A 15,399-nucleotide genomic window follows, 5' to 3' on the forward strand; every position below is an offset into this window, starting at 1 on the left:
GTTAGGCTGTGAAGAAAGCTGAGCACTGAAGGATTGATGCTTTTGAACTGTGGTGTTGGAGAAGACTCTTGAGAGTCCCTTGGACTGCAAGGAGATCCAACCAGTCCATCCTAAAGGAGATCAGTCCTGGGTATTCATCGGAAGGACTGATGCTGAAGCTGAAACTCCAGTAGTTTGGCCACCTCATGTGAAGAGTTGACTCATTGGAAAAGACCCTGATGCTGGGAGGGATTGGGGGGCAGGAGGAGAAGGGGACGACAGAGGATGAGATGGCTGGATGGCATCACCAACTCGATGGACGTGAGTTTGCGTGAACTCTGGGAGATGATGATGGACAGGGAGGCCTGGCATGCTGTGATTCATGGGGTCCCGAAGAGTCGGACACGACTGAGCGACTGATTTGATCTGAATACTCCATTGTGTATATGTATCACTGCTTTCTTATCCATTCATCTGCTAATGGACATCTAGATTGCTTCCATGTCCTGGCTATAGTAAACAGTGCTGAGATGATCATTGGGGTACATGGGTCTCTTTCAATTCTGGTTTCCTCTGTGTGTATGCCCAGAAGTGGGATTATTTCTTTTTAATTCTGTCAGTTTTTACTTCATGTATTTTAAGTTTCTGTTAGTTATAAACAAATTTAAATTTTCCTACGATACAGGTGGATAAAACATTTTCATTATGACATGTCCCTTTACGAATAAACGTTTTCCCAGAAGTCTAGTTTGTCTAATAATTATTAAGGCATGTGAGCCTTGTTTATCTTAGAATGTATATGATACAATTTTCTCCAGCATTTCCATTTCAAATTTTCTGTGTTAAATTAAACATTAAACATATATTACATTTATAATTTTGTTTTGGTTTTCCAACTGAGTTTAAAATATTTTGTATTAATGGGTGTTATATATTTAAGCTATATTCAGTGAGTGTAGGGCTGCTTTGAAGAGAATCCAAATAGCCAAAAACAGGATAATTTTAGCATGAAAAAAGATCTTAATGGTAATAGGTGTCATTGAAAGGGCTGTGCTGTTGCCCTGGGTACAGACTCCCCACCTGTCACTTTTCCTCACAAGAACAGATGAGGATGGGGCAGAGGAGGAGAAGGGGCAGAGGAGGAGAAGGGGCAGAGGAGGAGAAAGGGCTGTGGGCCAGGAGATCCCACCTGCTGCCCAGGGAGATCTTTCCAAGGACTTCCATAGAGTCCGTATAAGTTGTCTGTGTTTCTCTACTGTTTGCCCACCCACACTCAGGGTTCCCTCATGGACTTCAGGCTTCTTGCCTCCCCTGTACTGGACTGAGATGCATCCAAGGACGATTGGCCACAGGATTGCAGCTCCCGGGACCCAGGGGGTTGTGAGTCCCAGTGCACTCAGAAGCCCAGCTCTCACCTAATTGGCCATTCGAGGCCTCAAGTCCCAGCCCTGCAAATAGAGGGCATCTTCCCAGCAGAGTGACCCCAAGGTACAGGAACCTGACATGTTGCCCAGAGGACAGATAATGTGAAGAGTCAGGTGACTGAGTCCATCCCCTTCTCGGCTTCTATCAAGGCCCAGGAGTTCCTGCAGCCAGAGCCTGCTTCCTTGCTCTGTCCCCTCCTCCCTCTCACTTCCCTGCACAGGAAGACAGAGGTAGACAAGGGAGGGGACCCTTAGCACCACATCATTATCATCAGCACAGACCTGGTGAGGAGTCCTGTCCTCCCCGGGAGCATAGCGTTCTGGGTGAGCCATGCCCCTCCTGACATCACAGGAGCAGTGTGGTCATCACTCAGCAGGGTGTGGTCAGCATCACTGACAGGTGAGTCCTGGGAGCCTGGATCCTGGACAACAAGGTACCCCACTCCCCACTGCCCTGGGCAGGGGCAGTTAGGGCAGCAGGTCTGAGCTTAACGAGAGTAGATATAATCAGGGGTCCTTGGACAAAAGTGGATTTTAAGTCATTGGCCTGATATCCTGAACCCAACAAGCATCAGGCAGTGCTGGTGCTGCAGGAGCTCAGATCACTCTTGAGTGATGAGAGTTTGCAAGGGAAGGATTCAGGACACAGTCACTACAAATATTCAATAGATCCTCCAAAGCAGCGCTGGGTTTCTCTGCTTCACCCTGGAGGTGTTTGTCAGGCTCAACTCAGAGGCAGGTTTACTGAAGCCGCTACAGTGCCCCACTTGGTCATCTCAACAAGCCAGAAGAACGTGCTCAGTTCTTCAAAACAAGCTTGGAAGCTTGGCTTCCCAGGTGAAAGTGCCAAGCAGTCCTCATGTGCTCCCCAGGCATGCGAGGAGTCGCTGTTGTGATGACTCAAGACCCCTGAGGTGGATGAATGTCCCAGGAAACAGCAACATAAATACAGCTGGGAACCCTCAGGGACATAACAGCAAGGTCACCAAATCTGGGGATAGTGGGTGAAGGTGGTCACTCTGGTCACTTTGAGATTATTATGAGGTGAGGACCTGGGCGGGCAGACAGGGTGTGTGTGCAGGACAGGCCTCGGTGGATAGGGCTTGTGGCCAACATGGGTAGGGCAGCACCCTGTCCAACCTCAGTGCACATATCCAAATTCAAATTTGAGTGGACCCTGCCTGCACATGTCAGACAGACTGTCCCTCTCTGCTCTCATGAAAAGATTAGACGTAAGTCTCCCAGGAGGGGAAAGCGGGACCACTAACCCTTGTACCTTGTAACACTTTTGGTTGCAAAGTATGGGCTCTTATAGATCATCTTCCAAGAAAACTTCAAGCTAAGAGGGAGCATGGGGTCATCACTCCTCCACAGGCATCACTGACCACCCAGCCTCTGACTGCACACCCCCAGTGCACCTGAGCTCGCTCCCTGCAAAGGCAGCCAGCTCCGCCATGCTGCGGACCTGCCCTCTAGGAACTGTGGGGTTTGCTCTGACATAGATTACATCCTCTCCCTGATCCTCCTCACCTTCCTGAGTGGCACCATGGCACTGTGCCCACCCTCCTTCCCACTGCTCCCTCTCTAGGCTGCATCTCCAACCATTCCTCTGGCCAGCACACAGCGGGTCCCCATGTCCCATGATGGTGTGGTGGTCAGCCCCATCCAGTGTGGACAAGGGAGGTCTGGGCTGTGACAGGGACAGGAAAAAGCACCCAGCAGGAGGACCCAGACCCTGAGCAGATGTGACCGTGTTGGAGGCTCCCACTGCTCCAAGCAATCACTATATGAGATGTGCTGAGGAACCAAGGGCATAGAAACAAGGACAGGAGAAAGACATCCCCACATCCCAAATGTGTCACAGCCCTGCCCTGCTGCTTCTCAGGCCATGAAGCTTGGCTGTCCCCTCCCCATAAATTGTCCGCTATCTGTACCTTGCAAGAAAAATCCCTACATTCTCAAGGATGCAAACAGTTCTGTTGATGTTTGCCATCATGCCAAGATAGATCTCAGGGTCTGCCTGCTGTCCCCTTCTCATATTTTTAAACATCAGGACTTTGGCTTGAGGCCCCTTGAGATGCTCAAGGATGCACAGTGTTCTGCAGACAGAATGAAGCTGCGGTCCAGGTTCACACATTGATGCTCCATGGGGCTCAGGGTCTGCAGGACAGACTGAGAGAAATTTTCCTGGTTGGTGCTGGTTCCTGCTCTGGTCCCAGCCTGGCCTGGAGGGACAATCATCAACCACACACCACCAGGCTGGCATGAGGTGTTCAATAAACATTCATAAAATCAGTGAATGAATTAATAAGGCAGGAAAGTGCAGGAGTAGATACTTGAGTGAGGAGTGGACATTACACAGCTCAGGAACATCCCTATGGAGATGGAAAGCATTTATTGAGAAGAGACAGAGGAGACTGCAACACTCCTCACACTTCAAGTTTTCAGCCTCCAAAGCTCCTGGCAGCCACTACACACCCCATAACAGCAGCTCAGAGTCACCCAGAGAGAGAGGAACTTCCACATTTATGCATTAATGGATAAGGGGAAATGTTCTCTTTTCAGGTCAGTCTGTATTCATCTGGAAGCAGAACTGGGCAGCTGATAGTCTCTTTATCAGCGGGCAGCGAGGTGCTGAAAGTCCTTGATCTCCAAGGAAGGACGACCATGTGACATTGACCTGCACCCCCTCCCTGCCTCCCGCCTGCCCTCTGCCCTGTGTCTTGCTCAGGGCCATGTCACCCCACAGAAACGGAAGCCTCTCAGTGAAGCCTCTGCAGGAGTTCGTGCTGGATGGATTTCAGGGTGGTCTGCAGACCCAGGCCCTGCTCTTTGCTCTGTTCCTGGCCCTGTACGTGGTGGCCGTCCTGGGGAACCTCACCATGATCGTGGTCATCACCCTGGATGCCCGTCTGCACTCCCCAATGTACTTCTTCCTCAAGAACCTCTCCTTCCTGGACTTGGGCTACTCGTCTGTCATCTACCCTAAGACGCTCACTGACCTCCTGTCCTCCTCCAGGGTCATCACCTTAGGGGGCTGTGCCACCCAGTTCTTCTTCCTCTCCCTGTTCCTCACCACTGAGGGGTTCCTCTTGGCCGCGATGGCCTATGACCGCTTCGTGGCCATCTGCAGCCCCCTGCGCTACCCCATCACCATGTGCCCCTCGGTCTGTGCCCGCCTGATGCTGGGCTGCTATTGCGGGGGCTGCCTCAACTCCATCCTGCAGACCAGCTTCACATTCAGCCTCCCGTTCTGCAGCTCCAACCACATCGACCACTTCTTCTGTGATGTGCCGCCTCTGCTCAAGCTTGCCTGTGCTGACACTACCATCAATGAGCTGATCATGTTTGGCCTGTGTGGCCTCATCATCGTGGGCACCATACTTGTGATTTTCATCTCCTATGGCTACATCACCGTGACCATCCTGAGGATGCGCTCAGGAGGAGGGAGGCACAAGCTCTTTTCCACCTGTGGCTCCCACATGACAGCCGTGTCCCTCCTTTATGGGACTGTGTTTGTCATGTATGCCCAGCCGGGAGCTGTGGAGTCCATGGAGCAGGGCAAGGTGGTCTCCGTCTTCTACACCCTGGTCATCCCGATGCTCAACCCCCTCATCTACAGCCTGAGAAACAAGGAGGTGAAGGATGCCCTGCGGAGACTGGGGCAGAGACACACAGCCACGTGATGGAGGGTGGCCAGAGAGACTGGATAGTCTAAGACAGGACAAGAGGGGTCTGGGAGAGGTACAGGCTTTGGTTTGAGGAATTCATCCTTCATACATCCAGCTCATTTTTTTTTTTTCATCCAAACTTTCATTCAACCCTTCGTAGGAGCACTTCATGGAGCATACATTGGAAGTATGAGATGCAGTAATGAGCAAGGCTCTTTTTGCCAGCAGAAAAGTAACAGTGCAAAGATGAAGCAAGGCCATAATCTTGAACTCTGGGTAACGCAGTGGGCAGCCAAATGAACAGAGAATCTTTGAACAGTCTGGATGTCCCAAATTCTACATCCTCCAGTGAAAATGCATAGACTAGACAGATTTTGAGGCCTCTCCCTTCAAGTTGTTGCTGAACCTAATGTAAGTAAGTGTTCAGCTATCTCCCCTGGACCACCCAGCAGGGGGGCCTTAGGACACAGCCTTGGAGATAGCCTGGGCATCCCCACAGCCAATTAGAGGAGTTAGGAAGACCATGATTCCCCTCAATCCTGCAGTGGGGCTGTTCCTCCTCTCCCCTTCTGTTCACTGATGCCACCACCCAACAAGGCAGCAGGGAGCACCTGCACTCCTGCTTCAGACACTCCCAGTGCTCCCTGTCCTGGGTTTCTCCCCTCAGAGAGCAGCTGGGAGCCCCAGAGAGTCAACATGATGCCTGATACCCAAAGTTCACCAACCAACCTGACAGGTGACACTGTCCTGACTACTTGTGACCCTAAGAAATGGGGCTTTGTCAGCACAGACATCTCTGAATAAGGATGGAGGTCCTGGTGGCTGAAGCAGAGAGCAGATGGTAGAGAGAGGAGGTGCCCTTTCTGGGTGGCGAGCACAGCTCCCTGCTCTCTGTCCCATACTCCCTGGGAGCCTGGCCCCTCAGACTTAACCTGCCCATTCAGAGCTCCATTCTCATTCTCTGTGGACCAACATGGCCTGGATGCAGAGCCCAGCGGCCTCCTTCACTGGTTTCCCTTTGGTAGCATCATCCACTCCCATAGTCACGCCCAGGACGTTGTCCTCTGGAGAGGGTGGTCTGCACCCTGTAGGGGCAGGGCGACGTGCCCTGTGTCTCTGGTCACAGCTCTCAGTCTTCTTGCTTCTTTGCTCAGGAGAGGGGCTAATAGCCCAGTGAGCAGATTGCTGCTCGCAATAGTCAACTGAAACACACTCCAAGGTCTTCGCTCACTTGTTCCTGTTCCTTCTCATTTCTAGACTTTCTGTGAAATTGTTTCTATCTCTGCCAGTTTACTGTATTCACTTGATGTAATGCCTGTTTCTCTGAGGAGTTCTCCAGTTTTCAGCCATTACAGACACTCCTTTTCTTCTCGAGCTGTAAGAATGATGTTTCCCACGCTCCCTTCTTCCTCTCTTTTTCTCTACTCTGTTTCCTCCTGACCTCTTCCTCCTTTCTCTGCTTTTCCTTCTTCTTTCATTCCTTCCCCCTTCCTTCCCCAGCCACCTCTCTTTCCCTCCACTTACCCCTCCTTCTCTTCTCCCACTTTCCCCAACCCAGCTCATTTTCCTCTACCCTTTGTTGTATTTTCTCATTTTATTTTTAGTGATTGATCCACCTGCAATGCAGGAGACCTGGGTTCGATCCCTGGGTTGGAAAGATTCCCTGGAGAAGGGAAAGGTTACCCATTGCAGTATTCTGGCCTGGAAAATTCCATGGCCCCTATGGTCCATGAAGTCACAAAGAGTCAGACACGACTGAGCGACTTTAACTTTCACATGACTTTTCACAAGACAAAACTCGGGTTGTCTACTATTTCAATTAACATTTCTAAAGGAAATAAAAAAAACACACTCTTTGTTTTCCTATACAAGTGGAGATTTATCATCATTATTTCATACCTAATGGTATGAAAGAAATCAGTAGTTCTTAGTAGAAAAACAGTAATTATGACTTTGGAATAAGTCATGAAAGCTAATGCAATATTGCCTGGAGTAGATTCTCTGAAAGTCTGGAAGAAAATTATTTTAAGACTCTACAGATTATCTTTATGATTGTGTTAACCTACATATCAGACTATACTGAAGATAGCTGCACAATGCTGAAAGTGGTTTGCCAGCAAATTTGGAAACTCAGCAGAGGCCACAGGACTGGAAAAGGTCAGTTTTCACCCCAATCCCAAAGGAAATGCCAAAGAATGCTCAAACTACTGCACAATTGCACTCATCTCACACTCAAGTAAAGTAATGCTCAAAATTCTCCAAGCCAGGATCAGCAATACGTGAACCGTGAACTTCCTGATGTTCAAGCTGGTTTTAGAAAAGGCAGAGGGACCAGAGATCAAATTGCCAACATCCGCTGGATCATGGAATAAGCAAGAGAGTCCCAGAAAAACATCTATTTCTGCTTTATTGACTATGCCAAAGCCTTTGACTGTGTGGATCACAATAAACTGCAGAAAATTCTGAAAGAGATGGGCAAACCAGACCACCTGATCTGCCTCTTGAGAAACCTATATGCAGGTCAGGAAGCTGCAGTTAGAACTGGACATGGAACATAGACTGGTTCCAAATAGGAAAAGGAGTACGTCAAGGCTGTATATTGTCACCCTGCTTATTTAACTTCTATGTAGAATACATCATGAGAAACGCTGGGCTGGAAGAAGCACAAGCTGGAATCAAGATTGCTGGGAGAAATATCAATAACCTCAGATATTCAGACAACACCACCCTTATGGCAGAAAGTAAAGAGGAACTAAAAAGCCTCTTGGTGAGAGTGAAAGAGGAGAGTGAAAAAGTTGGCTTAAAGCTCAACATTCAGGAAACTAAGATCATGGCATCTGGTCCCATCACTTCATGGGAAATAGAAACAGTGGCAGACTTTATTTTTCTGGGCTCCAAAATCACTGCGGATGGTGATTGCAGCTATGAAATTAAAAGACACTTTCTCCTTTGAAGGAAAGTTATGACCAATCTAGATAGCATATTGAAAAGCAGAGACATTACTTTGCCATCAAAGGTCCGTCTAGTCAAGGCTATGGTTTTCCAGTGGTCATGTATGGATGTGAGAGTTGGACTGTAAAGAAAGCTGAGCGAAGAATTGATGCTTTTGAACTGTGGTGTTGGAGAAGCCTTATGAGAGTCCCTTGGATTGCAAGGAGATCTATCCAGTCCATTATAAGGGAGATCAATCCTGGATGTTCATTGGAAGGACTGATGTTGAAGCTGAAACTCCAATACTTTGGCGACCTCATGTGAAGAGCTGACTCATTTGAAAAGACCCTGATGCTGGGAAGGATTGGGGCAGGAGAAGGGAACGTCAGAGGATGAGATGGCTGGATGGCATCATCGACTCTGTGGACATGAGTCTGAGTCAACTCTGGGAGTTGCTGATGGACAGGGAGGCCTGGCGTGCTGTGATTCATGGGGTCACAAAGAGTCGGACCGACTGAGAGACTGAATTGAACTGAACTGATGGGACCAGATGCCATGATCTTCAGTTTCTGAGTGTTGAGCTTTAAGCCAGCTTTTTCACTCTCCTCTTTTACTTTCATAAAGAAGCTCTTTAGTTCTTCTTCACTTTCTTCCATATAGGTGGTGTCATCTGCATATCTGAGAGTATTGATATTTCTCCCAGCAGGCTTGATTCCAGCTTCTGCTTCATCCAGCCCAATATTTCTCATGATGGACTCTGCATATAAGTTAAATAAGCAGGGTGACTATATACAGCCTTGATGTACTCCTTTCCCGGTATGGAACCAGTCTGTTATTCCATGTCTGGTTCTAACTGTTGCTTCTTGACTTGCATACAGATTTCTCAAGAGGCAGGTCAGGTAATCTGGTATTCCCATCTCTTTAAGAATTTTCCACAGTTTGTTGTGATCCACACAGTCAAAGGCTTTAGCATAGTCAATAAAGCAGAAGTAGATGCTTTTCTGGAACTCTCTTGCTTTTTGATGATCCAACAAGTTGGGAATTAGATCTCTGGTTCCTCTGCCTTTTCTAAATCCAGCTTGAACATCTACAGGTTCACAGTTCACGTACAGTTGAAGCCTGGCTTGGAGAATCTTGAGCATTAATTTGCTAGCATGTGAGATGAGGGCAATTGTGTAGTAGTTTGAACGTTCTTCAGCGATACCTTTCTTTGGGGTTGGAATTAAAACTGACCCTTTCCAGTCCTGTAGCCACTGCTGAGTTTTCCAAATTTGCTGACATATTGAGTACAGCACTTTCACAGCATCATCTTTTAGTATTTGAAATAGCTCAACTGGAATTCCATCACCTCCAGTAGCTTTGTCCCTAATGATGTTTCCTAAGGCCCACTTGACTTTGCATTCCAGGATGTCTGGCTCTAGGTGAGTGATCGCACCATCGTGATTATCTTGGTCATGAAGATCTTTTTTGTATAGTTCTTCTGTGTATTCTTGCCACCTCTTCTTAATATCTTCTGCTTCTGTTAGGTCCATACCATTTCTGTCCTTCATTGAGCTCATCTTTGCATGAAATGGTCCCTTCAGTTCAGTTCGGTTCAGTTCAGTTCCGTCACTCAGTCATGTCCGACTCTTTGCGACCCCATGAATCGCAGCATGCCAGGCCTCCCTGTCCATCACCATCTCCCGGAGTTCACTCAGACTCACGTCCATCGAGTCCGTGATGCCATCTAGCCATCTCATCCTTGGTCATCCCCTTCTCCTCCTGCCCCAAATCCCTCCCAGCATGAAAGTCTTTTCCAATGAGTCAACTCTTCGCATGAGGTGGCCAAAGTACTGGAGCTTCAGCTTTAGAATCATTCCTTCCAACGAAATCCCAGGGCTGATCTCCTTCAGAATGGACTGGTTGGATCTCCTTGTACCAAGGGACTCTCAAGAGCCTTCTCCAACACCACAGTTCAAAAGCATCAATTCTTCGGTGCTCAGCCTTCTTCACAGTCCAACTCTCACATCCATACATGACCACAGGAAAAACCATAGCCTTGACTAGACAGACCTTAGTCGGCAAAGTAATGTCTCTGCTTTAATGGTCCCTTAGTATCTCTAATTTTCTTGAAGAGATCTCTAGTCTTTTCCATTCTATTGTTGCCCTCTATTTCTTTGCATTGATCACTGAGAAAGGCTTTCTTATCTCTCCTTGCTATTCTTTGGAACTCTACGTTCAAGTGGGTTTATCTTTTTTTTTCTCATTTGCCTTTAGCTTCTCTTCTCTTTACAGCTATTTGTAAGGCCTCCTCAGACAGCCATTTTGTCCTTTTGCATTTGTTTTTCTTGGGGATTATTTTGGTGACTGCCTCTTCTACAATGTCACGAACCTCTGTTCTTCGGACACTCTATCAGATCTAATCCCTTGAATCTATTTGTCACTTCCACTGTATAATTCTAGCGAATTTGATTTAGGTGATACCCAAATGGTCTTGTGGTTTTCCCTACTTTCTTCGATTTAAGTCTGAATTTGGCAATGAGTTCATATACTGAGACACAGTCAACTGTTGGTATTCCTTTTTCTGGCTGTATAGAACTTCTCCATATTTGACTGCAAAGAATATAACCAATCTGATTTCAGTACTGACCATCTGGTGATGTCCATGTGTAGAGTCTTCTCTTGTGTTGTTGGAAGAGGGTGTTTGCTATGATCAGTGCATTCTTTGGAAAAATTCTACTAGCCTTTGCCCTGCTTCATTCTGTACTCCAAGGCCAAATTTGCCTGTTACTTTAGGTATCTCTTGACTTCCTACTTTTGCATTCCAGTCCTCTTTAATGAAAAGGATATCTATTTTGGGTGTTAGTTCTAGAAGTTCTTGTAGGTCTTCATAGGAGCTCTCAACTTCAGCCTTGTCAGCATTACTGGTTGGGGCATAGACTTGGATTACTGTGATATTGAATGGTTTGCCTTGGAAACTAACAGAGATCATTCTGTCATTTTTGAGATTGCATCCAAGTACTGAATTTAAGACTCTTTATTTGACTATGATGGCTACTCCATTTCTTCTAAGGGATTCTTGCCCACAGTAATAGATATAATGGTCATCTGAGTTAAATTCACCCATTCCAGTCCATTTTAGTTCACTGATTCCTAAAATGTTGATGTTCACTCTTGCCATCTTCTGTTTGACCACTTTTAATTTACCTTCATTAATGGACCTAACTTTCCAGGTTCCTATGCAATATTGGAGAAGAAAATGGCAACCCACTCCATTATTCTTTCTTGGAGAATTCCATGGACCGAGGAGCCTGGTGGGCTACTGTCCATGAGGTCGCAAAGAGTAGGACATGACAGAGAGACTTCACTTCACTATGCAGTGTTGCCCTTTATAGCATCAGACTTCACTTCCATCACCAGTTGCATCCACAACTGGGTGTTGTTTTTTGCTTTGGCTCCATCTTTTCATTCTTTCTGGAATTATTTCTCCACCGATCTCCAGTAGCATATTGGGCACCATCCTAGCTGGGGAGTTCATCTTTCAGTGTGCTATCCTTTTGCCTTTCATACCGTTCATAGGGCTTTCAAGGAAAGAATACTGAAGTGCTTTGCCAGTCCCTTTCCCAGTGGACCACGTTTTGTCAGAACACTGTGATTGTGGTTTTCAGTCTGTCTGCCCTCTGAAGGAGAAGGATAAGAGGCTTATGGAAGCTTCCTGATGGGAGAGACTGACTAAGGGGTAAACTGGGTCTTGTTCTGATGGGCGGGGCCATGCTCAGTAAATCTTTATTCCAGTTTTCTGTTGATGGGTGGGGCTGTGTTCCCTCCTTGTTGTTTGACCTGAGGCCAAACTATGGTGGAGGTGATGAAGATAATGGCGAACTCCTTCCAAAGGTCCCATGCACGCACTGCCACACTCAGTGCCTCCGACCCTGCAGCAGGCCACTGCCAACCCACGCCTTCGCTGGTGACTCCTGAACACTTACAGGCGAGTCTGGGTCACTCTCTTGTGGCGTCACTGCTCCTTTCTCCTGGGTCCTGGTGTGAAGAGGGTTTTGTTTGTGCCCTACAGGAGTCTGCTTTCCCAGTCCTGTGTAAGTTCTGGTGGCTCTAATGTGGGTTTCTCTTACCTTGGGCGTGGGGTATCTCTTCACAGCTGCTCCAGCAAAGCACAGCTGCTGCTCCTTACCTTGGACAAGGGGGATCTCCTTACCATCGCCGTTCCTGACCTTCAACGTGGGATAGCTCCTCTAGGCCCTCCTGCACCTGGTAAGAGAAACCCAAGTCAGATGGTAGGTGCCAAGAGGGCATCAGAGGGCAGACACACTGAAACCATACTCACAGAAAACTAATCAATCTAATCACACTAGGACCACAGCCTTGTCTAACTCAATGAAACTAAGCCATGCCTGCAGGGCAACCCAAGACGGGCAGGTCATGGTGGAGAGGTCTGACAGAGCTTGGTCCACTGGAGAAGGGAATGGCAAGCCACTTCAGTATTCTTGCCTTGAGAACCCCATGAACAGTATGATAAGGCAAAATGATAGGATACTGAAAGAGGAACTCCCCAGGTCATTAGGTGCCCAATATGCTACTGGAGATCAGTGGAGAAATAACTCCAGAAAGAATGAAGGGATGGAGCCAAAGAAAAAACAATACCCAGCTGTGGATGTGACTGGTGATAGAAGCAAGATCCGATGCTGTAAAGAGCAATATTGCATAGGAACCTGGAATGTCAGGTCCATGAATCAAGGCAAATTGGAAGTGGTCAAACAAGAGATGGCAAGGGTGAACATTGACGTTCTAGGAATCAGCAAACTAAAATGGACTGGAATGGGTGAATTTAACTCAGATGACCATTATATCTACAACTGTGGGCAGGAATCCCTCAGAAGAAATGGAGTAGCCATCACGGTCAACAAAAAAGTCCGAAATGCAGTACTTGGATGCAATCTCAAAAACAACAGAATGATCTCTGTTCATCTCCAAGGCAAACCATTCAATATCACAGTAATCCAAGTCTATGCCCCAACCAGTAGCACAAGAAGCTGAAGTTGAACGGTTTTGTGAAGACCTACAAGACCTTTTAGAACTAACACCCAAAAAAGATGTCCTTTTCATTCTAGGGGAGTGGAATGCAAAAGTAGGAAGTCAAGAAACACCTGGAGTAACAGGCAAATTTGGCCTTGGAATGTGGAATGAAGCAGGGCAAAGACTAATGGAGTTTTAGCAAGAAAATGCACTGGTCATAGCAAACACCCTCTTCCAACAACACAAGAGAAAACTCTACACATGGACATCACCAGATGGTCAACACCGAAATCAGATTGATTATATTCTTTGCAGCCAAAGATGCAGAAGCTGTATACAGTCAACAAAAACAAGACCAAGAGTTGACTGTGGCTCAGATCATGAACTCCTTATTACCAAATTCAGACTTAAATTGAAGAAAGTAGGGAAAACCGCTAGACCATTCAGGTATGACCTAAATCAAATCCCTGATGACTATACAGTATAAGTGAGAAATAGATTTAAGGGACTAGATCTGATAGATAGAGTGCCTGATGAACTATGGACTGAGGTTCGTGACATAGTACAGGAGACAGGGATCAAGACCATCCCCATGGAAAGGAGATGCAGAAAAGCAAAATGGCTGTCTGGGGAGGCCTTACAAATAGCTGTGAAAAGAAGAGAGGCGAAAAGCAAAGGAGAAAAGGAAAGATATAAGCATATGAATGCAGAGTTCCAAAGAATAGCAAGAAGAGATAAGAAAGCCTTCTTCAGCGATCAATGCAAAGAAATAGAGGAAAAGAACAGAATAGGAAAGACTAGAGATCTCTTCAAGAAAATCAGAGCTACCAAGGGAACATTTCATGCAAAGATGGGCTCGATGAAGGACAGAAGTGGTATGGACCTAACAGAAGCAGAAGATATTAAGAAGAGGTGGCAAGAATACACGGAAGAACTGTACAAAAAAATCTTCACAACCCAGATAATCATGATGATATGATCACTCATCTAGAGCCAGAAATCTTGGAAAGTGAAGTCAAGTGGGCCTTAGAAAGCATCACTATGAACAAAGCTAGTGGAGGTGAGAGAATTCCAGTTGAGCTGTTTCTAATTGTGAAAGATGATGTTGTGAAAGTGCTGCACTCAATATGCCAGCAAATTTGAAAAACTCAGCAGTGACCACAGGACTGGAAAAGGTTAGTTTTCATTCCAATCCCAAAGAAAGGCAATGCCAAAGAATGCTCAAACTACTGCACAATTGCACTCATCTCACATGCTAGTAAAGTAATGCTCAAAATTCTCCAAGCCAGGCTTCAGCAATACATGAACCGTGAACTCCCTGATGTTCAAGCTGCTTTTAGAAAAGCCAGAGGAACAAGGATCAAATTGCCAACGTCTGTTGTATCATGGAAAAAGCAAGAGAGTTCCAGGAAAACATCTATTTCTGCTTTATTGACAATGCCAAAGCCTTTGACTGTGTGGATCACAATCAACTGTGGAAAACTCTGAAAGAGATGGGAATACCAGAGCACCTCACCTGCCTCTTGAGAAGTCTGTATGCAGGTCAGGAAGCAACAGGTAGAATGGGACATGGAACAACAGACTGGTTCCAAATAGGAAAAGGAGTATGTCAAGGCGGTATATTATCACCCTGCTTATTTAACTTCTATGCAGAGTACATCATGAGAAACGCTGGACTGGAAGAAACACAAGCTGGAATCAAAATTGCCAGGAGAAATATCAAGAACCTCAGATATGCAGATGACACCACCCTTATGGCAGAAAGTGAAGAGGAGCTAAAAGTCTCTTGATGAAAGTGAAAGAGGAGAGTGAAAAAGTTGGCTTAAAGCTCAACATTCAGAAAATGAAGATCATGGCATCCGGTCCCATCACTTCATGGGAAACAGATGGGGAAACAGTGGAAACAGTGTCAGACTTTATTTTATTGGGCTCCAAGATCACTGCAGATCATGATTGCAGACATGAAATTAAAAGATGCTTACTCCTTGGAAGAAAAGTTATGAGCAACCCAGATAGTATATTCAAAAGCAGAGACATTACTTTGCTGAGTAAGATCCATCTAGTCAAGGCTATGGTTTTTCCTGTGGTCATGCATGGATGTGAGAGTTGAACTGTGAAGAAGGCTGAGCGCTGAAGAATTGATGCTTTTGAACTGTGGTGTTGGAGAAGATTCTTGAGAGTCCCTTGGACTGCAAGATCCAACCAGTCCATTCTGAAGGAGATCAACCCTGGGATTTCTTTGGAAGGAATGATGCTGAAGCTGAAACTCCAGTACTTTGGCCACCTCATGCGAAGAGTTGACTCATTGGATGCTGGGAGGGATTGGGGGCAGGAGGAGAAGGGGACGACAGAGGATGAGATGTCTGGATGGCATCACTGACTTG

General features: G+C 46.6%; 1 protein-coding gene across 1 annotated transcript; it reads left to right on the plus strand.

Moving 5' to 3' along the window:
• The first annotated feature begins 4,138 nt into the window (after positions 1 to 4,138).
• On the plus strand, positions 4,139 to 5,089 carry LOC138428724 (olfactory receptor 9S13-like). Its single transcript, XM_069569520.1, has one exon. The coding sequence runs from the start codon at positions 4,139 to 4,141 to the stop codon at positions 5,087 to 5,089; it is 951 nt and encodes a 316-aa protein (XP_069425621.1).
• Positions 5,090 to 15,399: the final 10,310 nt, after the last annotated feature.

The sequence above is a fragment of the Ovis canadensis genome, chromosome 1, assembly GCF_042477335.2.
Source record: "Ovis canadensis isolate MfBH-ARS-UI-01 breed Bighorn chromosome 1, ARS-UI_OviCan_v2, whole genome shotgun sequence".
Lineage (NCBI taxonomy): Eukaryota > Metazoa > Chordata > Mammalia > Artiodactyla > Bovidae > Ovis > Ovis canadensis.

What these genes read in the sequence shown, in the direction of transcription:
- LOC138428724 (XM_069569520.1), top strand. Translation starts at nt 4,139, where the DNA reads ATGTCACCCCACAGAAACGGAAGCCTCTCAGTGAAGCCTCTGCAGGAG.